This window comes from Beta vulgaris, chromosome 6, assembly GCF_026745355.1.
Source record: "Beta vulgaris subsp. vulgaris cultivar EL10 chromosome 6, EL10.2, whole genome shotgun sequence".
Lineage (NCBI taxonomy): Eukaryota > Viridiplantae > Streptophyta > Magnoliopsida > Caryophyllales > Amaranthaceae > Beta > Beta vulgaris.
In genome coordinates, this window is record NC_079207.1 from 34,046,014 (window position 1) to 34,058,885 (window position 12,872).

The 12,872-nt window shown below is 35.5% G+C and overlaps 1 protein-coding gene across 1 annotated transcript; it reads right to left on the reverse strand.

The window, feature by feature from the left end:
• Window positions 1-704: 704 nt before the first annotated feature.
• Window positions 705-10,358, reverse strand: LOC104896575 (probable leucine-rich repeat receptor-like protein kinase At1g68400). Its single transcript, XM_010683340.4, has 3 exons — window positions 8,944-10,358; window positions 2,111-2,434; window positions 705-1,262 (listed from the first exon to the last, which is right to left on the reverse strand). The coding sequence occupies exons 1-3, from the start codon at window positions 10,268-10,270 to the stop codon at window positions 919-921; spliced, it is 1,995 nt and encodes a 664-aa protein (XP_010681642.2). The 5' UTR covers window positions 10,271-10,358; the 3' UTR covers window positions 705-918.
• Between the last annotated feature and the right edge of the window lie 2,514 nt (window positions 10,359-12,872).

A 12,872-nucleotide genomic window follows, 5' to 3' on the forward strand; every position in this document is an offset into this window, starting at 1 on the left:
TCTTCTATATCATAGCACAAGCTTGACTATAATGTATCATCATAAAAAGCATCTTTCTCAAACAAGGTATCAGTATAACGTAACTATAATTCTAACTAAAAGTATTCAAATTATTCTACAAGAAGTTTGCTTATCAAGTTCTAAAACAAGGTTTCTTTGTCATTTAGGCCTCGAATGAATCTATAAGCTTCCAGTTGATTTATGATATTATTATATCAAGGTTGCAATTATGTTTGAGTTAGAATGAATCTTTTTCATGATAATAGATTAAATTATGTAGACACAAATATCTTAAAAAAACCTCCTAATTGTAAATTGAAAATTTCTTACTCAATAATTTGATGTTGAAATACCAACTATAAATCATATTAGTCAGAAGTAACCTTTAATTTTTTGGAATTATAATAAAATCCTTCAATTTCTTTCCTCAAAAACTTATCAAAGGAAGTATTAACACAACTACACAAGTTGCAATTGAGCATTTGGGCTGATGGCAAGTAAAACGAAATATATTAGCTTCCCCTTAATCCTTTTCGTTTTTTTAATTTCTTTCTTTTGGAGAGAGGCTGGGAGGAGGTTGTGGATAAAGAATAAAGATGAAAGAAATTCAAACCCTAATCTTGATTTGTCACCCATAATAAATGTCGGCTACCAGTTCACCTCGTAGTTACGTTAAATTACTTTATCAAGTACGCTAGTTGGCATTTGTTAGAAGTTTCCGATTTCCCAGAGCAAATTTACATGTTCTTTGTTTTAGCAACACAATCTACAAATATCAATAAAATCATCTCTACACTAAGCTAGAATCAAATGGAAGATACAGTCATATAAATCGTTAAACCTGATTTACACCACCCAAGAGTCATCATGGTTTTGTTGTCAATTCACAAGTCACAACGTTCAACTTGCTTCGCATGATCATTGACTAACACCACCTGTATCCTCTGAGATAGAAGGCGAGTCAGAGTCGAAGTTATCGTGTGATGGTGATACTTCAATACCACGTATCTCCTCGATCATTTTGACCACTTGCCCCATTCTAGGCCGTTGGTCAGCAGAGGCGGAGGTACAAGCCATGGCAATCTGCAACAAACCCACCATCTCCTCCTCGATGTCCTTATACCTCATCAACTCCAGATCGAAAACTTCCGCTGTCCATTCCTCTCTTACTACTGACTGAACCCACCTAGGAAGATCCACCACCCCACCAACTCCTACCGTGCCATAAGGCCCACTTCCCTCCACTATTGATGGATATTTTCCTGTAAGCCAGAAGAATAAAATAAAACAATAATCATGCAGAAATTGTATTTTCTCCAAGCTATAGATCAAGAGGAGAGCTGCAAATTAACTAAATGCACTTCAGGAGTTCAGGTTATGCCCCTTTAGTCTTGTTAACTTAAAGCTAATAATCTGAATTAATGGCCAACCTCTCCTAATCCTCTTGTCACAACCAGGATCTTGGGATGTCCTGGTCGCCTGGAATCACAAACTGAAATCAGTAATTCCAGATCCTTGTTAAATAGAACCTCTTAACTCCCGAGGCCCTGACTGATATGTAGGCAGATATATGTTTCACTTCCACACAATTCAAAGTGCAATATCTTTAGTGAGCATTCAGTATTACAGGCACTCAGGCAGCCTATAGATAACTTAAACTAACATATATCGTCTAGGGCTCTCAGTCCATTATGTATCATAGGAGACTTTTCTGTGAAGGCTTGTGTTACTGGCTCTCTACCCCCGAACCCCAAACCACTCAAAAATGAACCCAAAACAAAACCGTGCCAAACAGGTAAATGTCCTACAATGATACAGGTCAGTCATGGACTCATGGGTACAGAAGGGTAAACTCAGTGTGAGAACATTCAAGGAGCTGCAGCAATTTTAGAATTAGGCATACTGGTACATGGATCATAAGGATCTCTGAAGACTTTTATTTTGCATCAAGCATGTTTGGTCATTCTTGATCGGAAGCAGATGGACAGAAAAAACAAGAGTTCTCTTGTTACTGAGGTGTTTTTTTAAAGAGTTACTGAGGTATTTTCTTTGTAACCACCCATATTATGCAGTAACTCCCCAGATATATTTTAAGAATTTATGCACTTGCCTGTTAGGAGCTCAAGCAATAAGACTCCAAAAGAGTAGACGTCGGCCTTTTGGTTCAGCCTGCGACCATCTAGTGATTCAGGAGCACGGTAACCATTGGATCTCGGATTGACGGTTGACGTTGGAGCAAAGCTGGAGAGACCAAAGTCAGAAACACAAGCATCACCAGCTTTATCAATGAGGATATTTGTCGATTTGATGTTGCCATGGATGAGCTTCAGGGCCCTGCATGAGCTATGGATGAATGCTAATCCTCTAGCCGCACCTGCAGCTATTTTTAATCTTGTTGTCCAGTCTAATGGGGTTCGTCCAGGTCCTCTGTTCCCTGCCACATAAGACAAATTGGCATTCACTTCCCTGAGGGTGACAGTACTATGAAGTGCTAACATGTATGTAGACTACATAGCTACTTCACCAAGAACTGAACTTTACAAACTCATTAAGACTAAAAACACTTAAGTTTAAGTTATTAAGTTTGATCATGCTCAATAATCAATACCATCATAATTCATGTTCTTGGAATATGTTTAAATTAATCCGAATGGCAAACTTAAATGCTGATCATTAAACAAGCTATTCCTGACTTTCATACCTCACAAACATCACCCCTCAAAAAAAAAAAAAAAAAAAAAAAAAAAAAAAAAACCCACAAGCATCACATATATATTAAATCCAATACTCCCTCCGTCACTATAGGTTCTTGCCGTTCTTCCTATTTAGAATCCTTTTTAAGAGAGAAAAAAAAGTCAATGTCGGACGAACAACTAGGAATGGAGGGAGTATAATTCAGTAAATTAATCATACATCTATCCGTACTTTCATACTGTTATGGTTCTTAATGATTATACAGTACAAGGGTAAGCATGTTAGCAAAACAAGAACTAATGCCTTGACCATTTATCTGTGTATGACAAAAAAAAGTGTTTCTCTCTTCTCCCTAAAAACCCGTACTCCACCACAAAGAAAACTAAACCCTACCCCTGACATCATCTCTTTCAGTCAATTACCCCCTCCTCTCTTGCTACAACTAGCCATTGTCATAGCTTTTATATTTAGCTTCCCTTCTCTGATGTCTACATCTTTGGAGTTGATTTACTTAGCATTCTTAGGCTTAATTGTGAAACTTAAAAGTCTATTTTGCTGGGTTTATTTTGAGTCTAGAGTCTGGGAGTAACTACTAATGGATCATCACCACAAAATACACTTTGACTAGTATGCTAGCTAAAATAGAACTTTGATTATTCATATATTTAACTATCTTATAGATTCTTAAAAGCTTGATATATTTGGAATTTGCATTGAGAGTTTGAGACTAATTCAACAATATCTACATAATACATTGGTATTTTCATATATAAGTCAAAAAAAAAAAATCAAAATTCATATGTAAATGATGCAAAAACCAAAGTGTTACAAACTTCTTTTTTTTCCCCTTTCTGATGGTAATATATTACAAACCTGTGGTCCCCCAGTTAAGAAAATAATGACTAAATTTCTCCTTAACCGACATTAGCAAATCAGGGATATGGGGACCACAATAACTATTAGAATATGGTAGATTTTGTTGCTTTAGGCTTGTGACTTGTGAGGTGTAAGTATAGCTCATAATTTGTTTTGGAAATAAGCAGATTTCCTCTGGGTAGGGAGGTCTTTTGAGAGTTAAATGGCAACATTAAGCCATGAAAAGAACAAAAAGGGAAAAGTGAACAATTAAACCTAGCAAAATTAGGCACTTTATAAAGAATAAAGATGGACGCTCTCCCTTCATTCTGATTGTTGCAAAAGGTTTTGATGTAAATACTAAATAGTAAATACGTTGGCTCCCATCACTATCTTAGTATGTCCCTTTTCCCCAGAAATGGGGCAATGATGTTACCTGAGGGGTTTGGAGCAAATGCATTTTTACTCTGTACAATAATCTGTTTCACACGCTGAAAGTAGCACTACTACAGTTCTACAGCCGACCCACCTTCCTTTCTTCTCGTCTTTCAATATCTACACTTTTTGTAAAGAAAATAAGATAAAAATCCTTTGCAAGTGAGGGGGAGTTTTGATATTGTGCTTTAGAAAGATAACCGAACCATGTCACAGGCATGGAAGGAGTACCTCCAGGCTCCAATCAACTAGGCCAACCTTATATCTCCTTCTTCCAATATCTACGTATACCCAAACCTTCCTCTATGAAGTTTTCACTATGCAACTTTTGTATATTCAACATTGCATATCAAAGTACCCCATTAACAAATCGACTCCCTACCAACCAGAAAATTAGAGCTGATAATTTTGGCCTGGCCCGAATTTTCGAACAAGCCAAAAATGATTTTTTTATATATTTTTTTGCCCGGTCCAATTTCGGCCCAAAAAGCCCGCTCATTTGGGCCGAAATAGAGGGCTTTGGACATAAATTTTTGGCCCGAATTTTGGCTCGGCCCGAGTGATGGGTAATTTTTTTTGGATACGGCCCGGCCCATCTACCAAAATATAATCCAATTGATTAGATCTATTTGCCAAAATATAATAATTGACCATACATTAAAAAAAAAAAAAAAAGGGACAGAATTTTGATGAACCACTAAAGAGAACCAATTCTCCCTTGAGAGAAGGGTGTCCTAACTTTCATTATGTACCCAAACTATAAAAAAAATAAAAAAGTTAAGAGAACCAATTCAATAATACCTCCGACCATGCCAAAAAGAAAGAAATTGCTCCCTCATTTTTGAGACACTCTTATAAGCATCTCCTAAATTACCCAAATGCCTCTAACGGTTAACGCCCCAGTTTTAGACCAAAAGTACCATAATTATATTCATCTAACATTCACACAGATACATGGCATGAGGAATCTTCATGAGGCCAATTAAAACACCTTCTCTCTATTATAATAATTGTAATATTTTGACTTTCATATTTATAAATGTACAATTTTAATTAACATTATACATTATTATATATTAATAAAGGTAATTATAGACCTTTTGATAATATACATTTTAAATTAAAAAAATCATGAAGACATTTGCATCTTATTTTTTTTTATACTAGTATAAAACATGCGTTCCAACACTTACCTCCAATTTGCTAAATATAACAAAGGTTCTCTTAGTTGGTAAAGATCTTTATATATATATATATATATATATATATATATAAAACCCAGACAAACAAATATCATGCTGCCACATGTACTCTCCCTTCCTACACACAATCAAATGAGACATTGAACAATAAAAATGTGTGTTTAAAAACTCGAACCTCTGACCACTTATTTGAAATGCTAAAGCACTAACCAACTACACGACAATACTTAGTTGGTTTTTTTTGACGGAAAAAATCATTTAAAGATCAGATAATATTTCTATATTTTAAGAGTTCAAATACACGTTGGTAAATAATTCGAAGTGTATTGCCCGAGACACGAACTAGTTCTATCCTATATACTAAGTGCTCAATGTTTGTTAACTAAGCGTAATTAATGGTGGGATTCCTCTTACCATACCCCCTAATTCGAAGTACATCCTAAACGACGAACCCAAATCGATCACATTCATGTAAAAGGGCCCGTGTTATCTTAACATGTATACTCCATACTTTACCAATAATTAGGAATGGCAGCGGGTCGGACTTGGACTGGATTATGCATAATCCGACTCCGACCCTACAGAAAGTCGGATTTTAAATCTGAGTCCGACTCCGACGCCGACATCCGACTTTGAAAATCCGACCCCAACTCGACTTAAAATTCGAACATCCGACTCCGAGATCCGACCCGACTTAAAATCCGGACATCCGACTTAAAATCCGAACATCCAACTCCGAACCTGATCCGACTTATTTTTCTTCCAATTTTTTATAATACAATTATTTAATCATTACAATTTATTCTAATCATCATATGGAAATCTTATATAGTACAAATAATCTAATTATTATAATTATTTTTAACAATCGTTTTTTCTATGGGAAAATCCTATATAATACAATTGGCTGAAAGTCGAAGTCAGATTATACATAAATTATACATAACATAAATAAGAAAAAAGGATTGATTGACTCAAAGTCGGAGTCGGATTCGGATGTCGGATTATTTTATGAGATCCGACTCCGACCCTCCTCCGACTCGGAGTCGGATTTTTTAAATGGAGTCAGAGTCGGATTACTTTTTTGTCAAAGTCAACTCGAATTTTTTCCTTCGGATCGGAGCGGACTAGGGTCGGATTCGGACTGGATTGCCATCCCTACCTATATATATATATATATAATATATATATATTATTAATATATATATATATATATATATATATATATATATATTATATAATATATATATATAGGAATGAGATCTCGTGAAAACTATCTTTAGGCTGAAAACTGAAAACAAGGGTAACTTTTAACCCCTTTAGGGTAACTTTTAACACTTTTAGGATAACTTTTGCCAGTTTTGGGGTAACTTTATTATATTAAGGGTAGTTGTATATATTTGAAGGATAACTTTATTTATTATAAGACTAAATATTACCACTTTTAGGATAATTTTTACCGTTTTTAGGCTAACTTTTAGCAATTTTAGGGTAATTTCATATATATTTCAAGGGTAACTTTATGCACTTTTAGGGTAACTTTATATTGCGTGTTTATGAAATCTTATGGTTACATTACTTGGATGTTGTTGCTTTCTCTGATGTAAAACTGATAATTTTAATTTTCCTAATCTTTCGTTTCATGTGGTATTGTCTACTTTTTACTTTTGGTGTTCTCTCTGTTATTTTTATCTTGTTCATTATGGTGTAGCATACTCTGTTTTTATTAGTTTCCAAAAATTGTTATTAGTTGCTGTATTAAAGCTCTTTGTTACCCCCTCTCACTAACATATATTTGGCGAAATTCATACAACCTATTAGCTCAATTGGCAAAACATTGTGTAAGACACAACGATGTAGGTTCGAATCCTTCATAGGTTTAACTATAATCAAAGTTAAAATAAGTTACCCTTAAAATCTAAAAAGTTGTCCTAAAAATGGTAAAAGTTACCCTAAAAGTGGTAATAGTTACTCTTATAATAAATAAAGTTACCCTTGAAATATATAGAACTACAAATATAATAAAGTTACCCTAAAACTGACAAAAGTTACCCTAAAAGTGTTAAAAGTTACCCCAAAGGGCTTAAAAGTTACCTTGTTTTCAGTTTTCAGATTAAGAGCTGTTTTCAGCGGATCCTACCCCTATATATATATATATATTAATATATATATATATATATATATATATATATATATATTACTAGCAATGTTTGCAATAACATAATAGATATATCTACATATCAAGCTTGCTTGGTAGAGGTGGTGGAAAATTCACCTTAAATATTCGAATTTCAGTACCTACCTATGTTTGGGAGTTGGGATTCCCTTGTATTTCCTACTCTCAAGTGTTAACCTATGTAGCTGGACTGATTGACGTGCGATAGGTGCTGATGTAGTACGGTCGTTCTTCTTATTGAGGAGTTTCCAGTGAGATACCAAAAACAAATAGATATATCTACAAGAGAATGTCAACATGTGTCTATTTCGGACTTTTGTGCCGAGGAATCCAATGGAATACACTAAAAATTGACCTATAAATTGTTTTTTTCTCTATAATGTAATTGATCCTACTGAATATCTTATACAGTTATACTCCTACTAGCTACAAAAAAATTTAGTACTCCAAAGTAGTACATCATAATTCATACTCAACCCCAACAAAAGAAAGGAAAAGGGAAAAAAAGTTCCGAAACCCAGCTCCGTAAGGAATTTTGGAATAAGATCAACATTAACACACATCACATGCAAACTCTGGCATGATGCTTCTACCTAGGCTGTCCATTTAATGGCCCCTCACAATCTCATTATTACTCAATTTTCATTCATTATTAGCGGTTATACTAACTACTACTATTATTACACTACATACCACCCCCTTCCTTCCATTTATTTTTTTATTTTGTTTAGTACCCTTTTAGAACTCGTGATAAGATAAATTTTTTTGAACTGCACCCGCACAGAGCCACTCATCCAGAGGCCCAACAAATTCTAACCCCCTTCACCAACAATATTGATATTTTGCTTCCACCAAAATTTAAACCTTGATCTCCCATGTAGAAGATAGGAAGCCATACTATTGGACCTAAGACTCCTTGATACTTGCTTCCATTTATGGTGCAAAATTCGTTCACACACACTCTTAACTCTTTCTTATACGTCCAAAACTGAAACTGTAATAACATCTTCTTTTCAGCACTATCTAATATTGGCAAAACAAAAGCCACTGCCCAGGCCTTTTTATGTACTCTCACCACCTAATTCTTCTCTTAACCTCAGTTCTGGAAACTTACTAGTTAGTACTAGTACATTTATCATTCTTTCTATATCTAAAACTCTCCAAAATCAAATAAGAATCAGAAATAAAAGGTATTTTCTTATACGTACAAGAAGTAAAAGTTGAGCTTGTCTAATTTGATTCAGCCTTATATGGATAGTAGCATATGACATTATATATGTCGTGTAATCAGGAAAATACTTTTGAATATTTCACCTTAAACTACTAGATACTATCAATTTATCACTATGATATGCAAATAGACGAATAGTACATACCATTCTAACATTTTTAATTCTATTAAAAATTTCTATATACCCCTAAACGACCCTAAGGTATGCCAACTAATCCAGATCAAAAAAAAAATGATTTCGGTACAAGCTCGCTACTACGTTCACAAGACTTTGCTAACTAAGTTAAATAATCACATTAGTTGCAAAAATAAAAACAAAAAGAAAAAAGAGAGAGAGAAAATGAATTTACCATGAAGGAGCCAGAACAAGCTGCCATTAGGCAAGTAATCAAAGACCAAAAGCTTTTCATCCGGTGCAAAATAATAGGCCTTTAAAGAAACCAAATTAGGGTGTCTCAACCTCCCTAAAACCTCCATTTGTTGCTCAAACTCTTTCCTTCCAGCCAGCTGTGCCTCCTTCAACCTCTTGACGGCTACTACATTTCCATCATCCAACACCGCCTTATACGCTGTACCAAACACCCCTTTCCCTAACATCTCCGCTGAAGCTCTCAACAGATCTTCCAACTCAAACTTCTTCCCTCCTTCAAAGAACACCATCCGACCCGGTTCCCTCTCCAACCCACCCATTCCACTTGGGTACGGACTCGTCGAGTATACTATCTTCTCTCCTCCTGAAATCAGCCCTAAACTCCTCTTCTTGTTACTCCTCCAAAAGTAACAGTACAGTAGCAAAGATATCGTCACCAACACCAAAATGTCTCCCAGAATTATGGCCATGATTCCCCACATACTCATTTTCCCTCGATAATTAGACTTTTTCTCCGTCGTAGGAGGGTAAATTCTGGTGGAAACCGGCGACGAAGACACTACGGGAGATGAAACGGCGTCGTTCCCGCTCTTGGGTTTCGCTGGATCGTTGGAAACGGCGCCGTTTTTGCAGGTCAGCAATGGAGGACCGCAAAGGGCTGCATTGCCTTGAAAAGAAGAAACAGGAAAAGATGAGAGAGATTGAGGAATAGGACCATTAAAAGTGTTAGCAGAAACGTTAAAGTCTTGAATATTAGGAAGAAAATTATTGAAGAAGAGAATCTCCCCAGAAAAGGCATTGTGTTCTAGACGAAGAGTCAAGAGGTGAGACAAACGGTTAAGTTCCCTGGGAAGGAGGCCGCAGAAGGAGTTATGGGAGATGTCAATGCGGTAGAGTTGAAAAAGGGAGGAGAGAGAAGGAGGGATGTGACCAGAGAAGTTGTTGAAGGAGAGGAAAAGGAGTTTAAGGGATGAGAGAGAGGAGAGGTCAGGGAGTGGGCCGGAGAAGTGGTTGTGTTTAAGAGAGAGGACGCGGAGATGAGAGAGAGAGAGTAAGGAAGGAGGGAAGGGGCCTGTGAGGTTAAGGTCTTCGAGAACGAGTTTGGAGACGTGGGTTTGGAGGCAGGAGACGCCGTAGAAAGAGCAGGGTGAGGTGGTTGGGGTCCAGGTGGAGAGAAAGTTGGTTGGGTCGGAGGAGGATTTGAAGGAGAGTAAGGCTTGTGTCTCGGGGTTTGGGGTGGTCATTGAGCTTGAGGTTGAGGTGAGCGAGAGGAGTAGGAGGAGGAAGAAGGGGTTTGTGTTGGCCATTGATGGTGGAGACTGGAGAGTTAGGAGAGTGAGCTGGAGTGAGTGAGGACTGAGGAGAAAGTGTTGAGAGTGAAGACAAAAAGGGTTAGCAAGTCGCAACGGTAAAGGATATTAATTGCTATAAGATCTTGATATTTTTTTTAATCCATAAAAACTATAAAAGAGTACAAATTACAAAACAGGGGATTGAGATTTGAACCTGTTACCTATCATTTACATCATATTAATCTTAATCACTGAGCCAAGACATAATTGCCACTATACCTATAAGATCTTGATCGTTGCCAACAAAATCAAGTTTTATTATAGAGTTAGGTAGACATCTATATTAATATATTAAAAGGCGTGCGTAAATGAGGAATGGTGCCACGTGGCGCTCTTCCTAAGGGGTTTTAGTTCATGTAATCCATGTACAATAAAAAAATTAGAAATTGCATAGTATAGGTTTTGATCCCTTGACCTTACGTTCATGTACTAAAGTTTTAACCACTAGACCAAGTTTTATTTAGTGTTGTCATATCAAAGTACAATATTAATAAATGAAAATTTTTCTTACCCGGTGCATAGCCCGAGCCTAATAACTAGAGTAAAAACTAAAACAAGTTCGTTGGATTCAGGGGTGTTCAAAATGCCAATCCATTTTGATCCATAGGAAAAAGATGGAGAAGAAAATGGAAAGAAATCATGAATATAACTATAAATGCAAATGTTTGAACTTGGCTTGGTGGTTAGACACTTAGACTGATAACTATTATCTATCTGCTCGACTAAGGGTATGTTCTCTTCGGCATAAAACAGTTGAATTGAACTGAACTGAACTGAATTGAACTGAACGGAATTGAACTGAACTGAACTGAACTGAACTGAAATGAATAGTGATATGTGAGAGGAAACGTATTGTCTAAAGCTGAACTGAACTGAATTGAACTGAATTGAACTGAACTGAACTGAACTAAATTGAACCGAACCGAACCGAACTAAAAATAAGATGGAGAGAACAGACCCTAACGCAGGTTCAAGTCATAGTATTAATGTTTTGCTTCTTCTTTTTTAATATGTTTTTCATTTTTTTATTTCCCTATTGTCTACTGCTCTACTATTTGGATTCGCTTCTTTTGCTGCTTTTTTTTTATTTGTTTTCCATTTTTTTTATTTCCATATTTTCTAGATCCTAACAACTATTTAGAGAATTTTGTTTTCACTTTCGTTTCTTTTCCTATTGAACTGATGATTGGCAATCCTCCATTAGACTTAAAGAAGATTGCTTATGTGGACTTTAGGGAATACAAAACTTTGAACTTACTGGAGACTTTGAATGCTAGATAATGGGGAAGGTTAGACTTTGAATTTATATTTAGAATAAGTAGGCTAAACTTAAGGGTGACTGAACTATTGACTTACTGGAGGGTAAGTAGGCTTGTAACACGCCGACATTTAAATGTAAAAGTCAACCATAATAGTCAAAGTCAACTATAAAATAAAATAGTCAATACAAGTTCTCCAATTTCTCGAACCCGTGATACATCATCTCAAACCTATAAACGGCAATACTTTATTGATCCCGAGAAACTGCTCACCAGTTGGGTCACCACAGGATCAATAAGGCATACCCATAATCAACACATAAACACAAAGCACGTAATTAACAAAGTTGAGTATTACATAGTAAATAAATAAATGAAACTTAACATGATTCTAATAAATATTAAGCAGGAATAACATTGCAGACTACTTTTATAGAACTAAACTACACAACTAACAAATTAATTAATTTAGATGAAATAGTTGATAGAACGAGTTGTCTAAACCAAAACCAGACTTCAATCTAGAAGATGAAGTACAGGCGCGACTCCATACTCTCCTAACCTATGATATCGATGAACCTTTAAAATAAAAATAGGACATAGTTATCAATCTGGTCCCCAGAAAAGTCATGTGCTACCACCATGTACTCCAACTCATACTTGTCTTACACTTCAGACGTGCAAAAGTCTAAAGCTATTGCTTTTCACGTTTCACTTTACATGATTAATAATTTATCTTGTTATGATCACAAGTAGGACAAATAATATAATCATCAAATAATCATAAACTTTTATTTTTATCTTAGGATTAGATAAGGTGATCATCAACATACCAACCCAAGATTATTTCCAATATTAAATCCATAACATTCCTTTATTTGTTGAACCAAGTCAACATCCAACCAACCTTTCATAGGTGAAATAACCAACTTACCAAATAAGGTCATCGATCATCATAAAGTGATTAAATAATCCAAAGGGAACAACATGATTCAATCATGATCCAATACCAACATAAATATTAATCCCTCATGTGAATTAATAAAATAAAGTTTCTAAATCCCATATGCTTGTATCAATATTCCATACAAACAATATATCATCATCTAATCAACATGCTTCATACAATGGTATATAACATGCAGATCCAATCGAATATAAATCACACATGAACTAAAATAGTTTCCTATACATGATACTACATAAATCTCATCCTTGGGACATGATACTACATAAATCTCATCCTTGGGACATGATACTAATCCAACTATATATAAGTATGTACGTACCTTGTGTAG

What these genes read in the sequence shown, in the direction of transcription:
- LOC104896575 (XM_010683340.4), bottom strand. Translation starts at nt 10,270, where the DNA reads ATGGCCAACACAAACCCCTTCTTCCTCCTCCTACTCCTCTCGCTCACC. An exon ending in CTTGTTCTGGCTCCTTCATG is followed by an intron (nt 2,435 to 8,943) that starts GTAAATTCATTT and finishes CTTATGTGGCAG; the next exon opens with GGAACAGAGGACCTGGACGA. An exon ending in ATTGCTTGAGCTCCTAACAG is followed by an intron (nt 1,263 to 2,110) that starts GCAAGTGCATAA and finishes TCTGGCTTACAG; the next exon opens with GAAAATATCCATCAATAGTG.